The following is a 2,291-nucleotide window of genomic DNA, read 5'->3' as shown; positions in this document are numbered from 1 at the left end:
ATCATGCATTGTGGACGAAATACAGTAGAAAATCTGTGAGCAAATCAATGAAATGTTGCCATGCTGGTAAAGTGAGTCATTATGACATCGAAAAAATACTTGGTTAAATTGCAGTATTTTAAGATTGATTGGGATAAACTAAACAAATTGAACGGAGAGCGTGTGACAAAAATGCACAAAAATATAGATTTGAAAAGGAGAATTAATACCGTTAAAATGAAATGGAGTAAATTTGAATAACATAGGAGAAATTCCATATGCATATTGGAGACATGTTTCTCGCTAACGAGAGACGAAATTCAGCTAATCAATGATGCACATAGCTGTGAACAACGAACATATTTTACCTGGAATCCCGATAACTGCAAGGACCGGATAATAAATGGAAAACAGCAGATTTTTTGGTGGTGCGTGCATTCCTATCAGATGCCCTGAGCATGTAGCACACTACACAGACGATGTGCTATTTATACGTTTTACCATGCTCTGGGGAGTTAATTTAAAAAGTTCTGTTGTTTCAAATTCATCACAGTTATTACACCCAAAAACAGAATAATACAGCTGCTTCCCCGCTGGCATCAATGTTTTGATAGGATTTGAACTTTTCCACGAGATATGACTCGGTTGCATAGTGTGCCCTGCATAATTAATCCAATTATAGAACTTTATGACAAATGCTTACGGCCTGTGTTTTGATGCATTGATGGAAACAGCGGTAGCCACACGTGCTTCCAGGCGCTAACTGACCTATGGTGGGCGCAAGTGGTGGATGATGTGGTACGGAAGTTATTATCTTTTTGTGGACCGTGAGTCAGTTAGATTTCTGAATAACTCTGAAGAAGAGCAGTAAGGCACCAAATGTGCCCTTCACACAAATCTTTGGAACACTCACAATCATTTGATTTTTTTTCTTATTTTAGAAAGTGACATTGGAGTTCTAAGAACGTCACAACAAAGATTTCATTGACACACTCAAGTAGAAAAAAAATACACAGAGTTAAATAGTGAGGAGGGTTACCTTAATCTGAAGTAGGATATAGACGGCTGGCTAGATATGCTGATCATTGGTAAGTGGAATTCAGTCTGGATAAATGTGAGATGATGTACTTGGGCAGGGTAAACAAAGCAAAGGAGTGTTTGACTAAAGGTAGGACCCCGGGAAGGAACGAAGATTAGAAGGACTTTAGCGTACATGTGTACAGTATTCACTTCAGATTTCATGACATGAGGTTAAAGTGATTAAGAATTCACATGGGATACTTACATTTTAGTTGTGGCATCGACTTCGTTGAGGTATAGAGTTTACATGGACCAAGGAATGCTGGAACTGTATATAACGTTTTTAGGCCACATTTGGAACATCACTTGCAGTTTTGGAATACACATTAGAGTAGAAAATTGTCAAGATTGGAAAATGTCCAGAGGACATTTACCACGATGTTGCCTGGGCCGCAGAATTTCAGTAATAAAGAGAGATTGGACAGATGGGAGTTGTTTACCTCAGAGTAGAAGATGTTTGAGAGGAGACATGGCTGGGATGTAAAAGGGAAAATGAGGGGTATCAAAAGCGTACTGAGCCTCCATCACAGAGGACTAATAAAGAGTGAACATAAATTTAATGTAAATGACAGTAGGCTTGGAAGAGAATTGAGGCATAAAATTTTTGAGGGTGGTGCGAATCTAGATGCCACTTTCTATAAGCGTGGTAGAGGTAAAACACTAAGAAACTAAAGAAATAACCGTGTCTTCAGTTAGAATGATGAGATTCTGGAATGTGATCACATTCATGAGGCGAAGGCATTAGATGTTTTAGAGAATATATAACTGCATTATTCCAGAGGGCATGATGAGATGTATACCAGGCTGTGACGGAGGAAATGGAAGAGATAGAGATATTTAATGCATCACTCGCTACAGGTGAAATGATAGATGATGGAGGATAATTAACATTGCTCCGTTGTGGTGCCAGGACTGAACGGATAGATCAGATAATTGAAGAACAGCTAATCCGAAGTCAGTACAGGGAGATTATTGGAAAAAGTCAGATGGACAGGATAATCAATAATTGGAAAGACAGGGATTGATCGTGGATAGTCAGCGCGAATTTGTTAGAGAAAGATCCTGTCAGACTAATCCAATCGAGGCGTTCAAAAGGGTGGCTAAATATATTGACGAAGATAGAGCAGTTGATATGGTTTATAAAGATTTTAGCAATTCCCTTTGACAATACCCCACATGGAAGACTGATCCAATAGGTAAGAGCCCATGGGATCCAAACCAAGTTGTCAAAT

General features: G+C 38.8%; 1 protein-coding gene across 1 annotated transcript in view; it reads right to left on the bottom strand.

Moving 5' to 3' along the window:
• LOC125488081 (zinc finger protein 595-like) overlaps positions 1-417 on the bottom strand; it is a 10,407-nt gene extending 9,990 nt beyond the window's left edge. The window contains exon 1 of the mRNA XM_048620903.1: positions 348-417. Within this exon, the coding sequence (XP_048476860.1) occupies positions 348-417 (70 nt within the window). The remainder of the gene's footprint in view (positions 1-347) is intronic.
• Positions 418-2,291: the final 1,874 nt, after the last annotated feature.

This window comes from Rhincodon typus, chromosome 49 (genome assembly GCF_021869965.1).
Source record: "Rhincodon typus isolate 14 chromosome 49, sRhiTyp1.1, whole genome shotgun sequence".
NCBI lineage: Eukaryota > Metazoa > Chordata > Chondrichthyes > Orectolobiformes > Rhincodontidae > Rhincodon > Rhincodon typus.
This window is presented reverse-complemented; position numbering and strand designations above follow the sequence as displayed.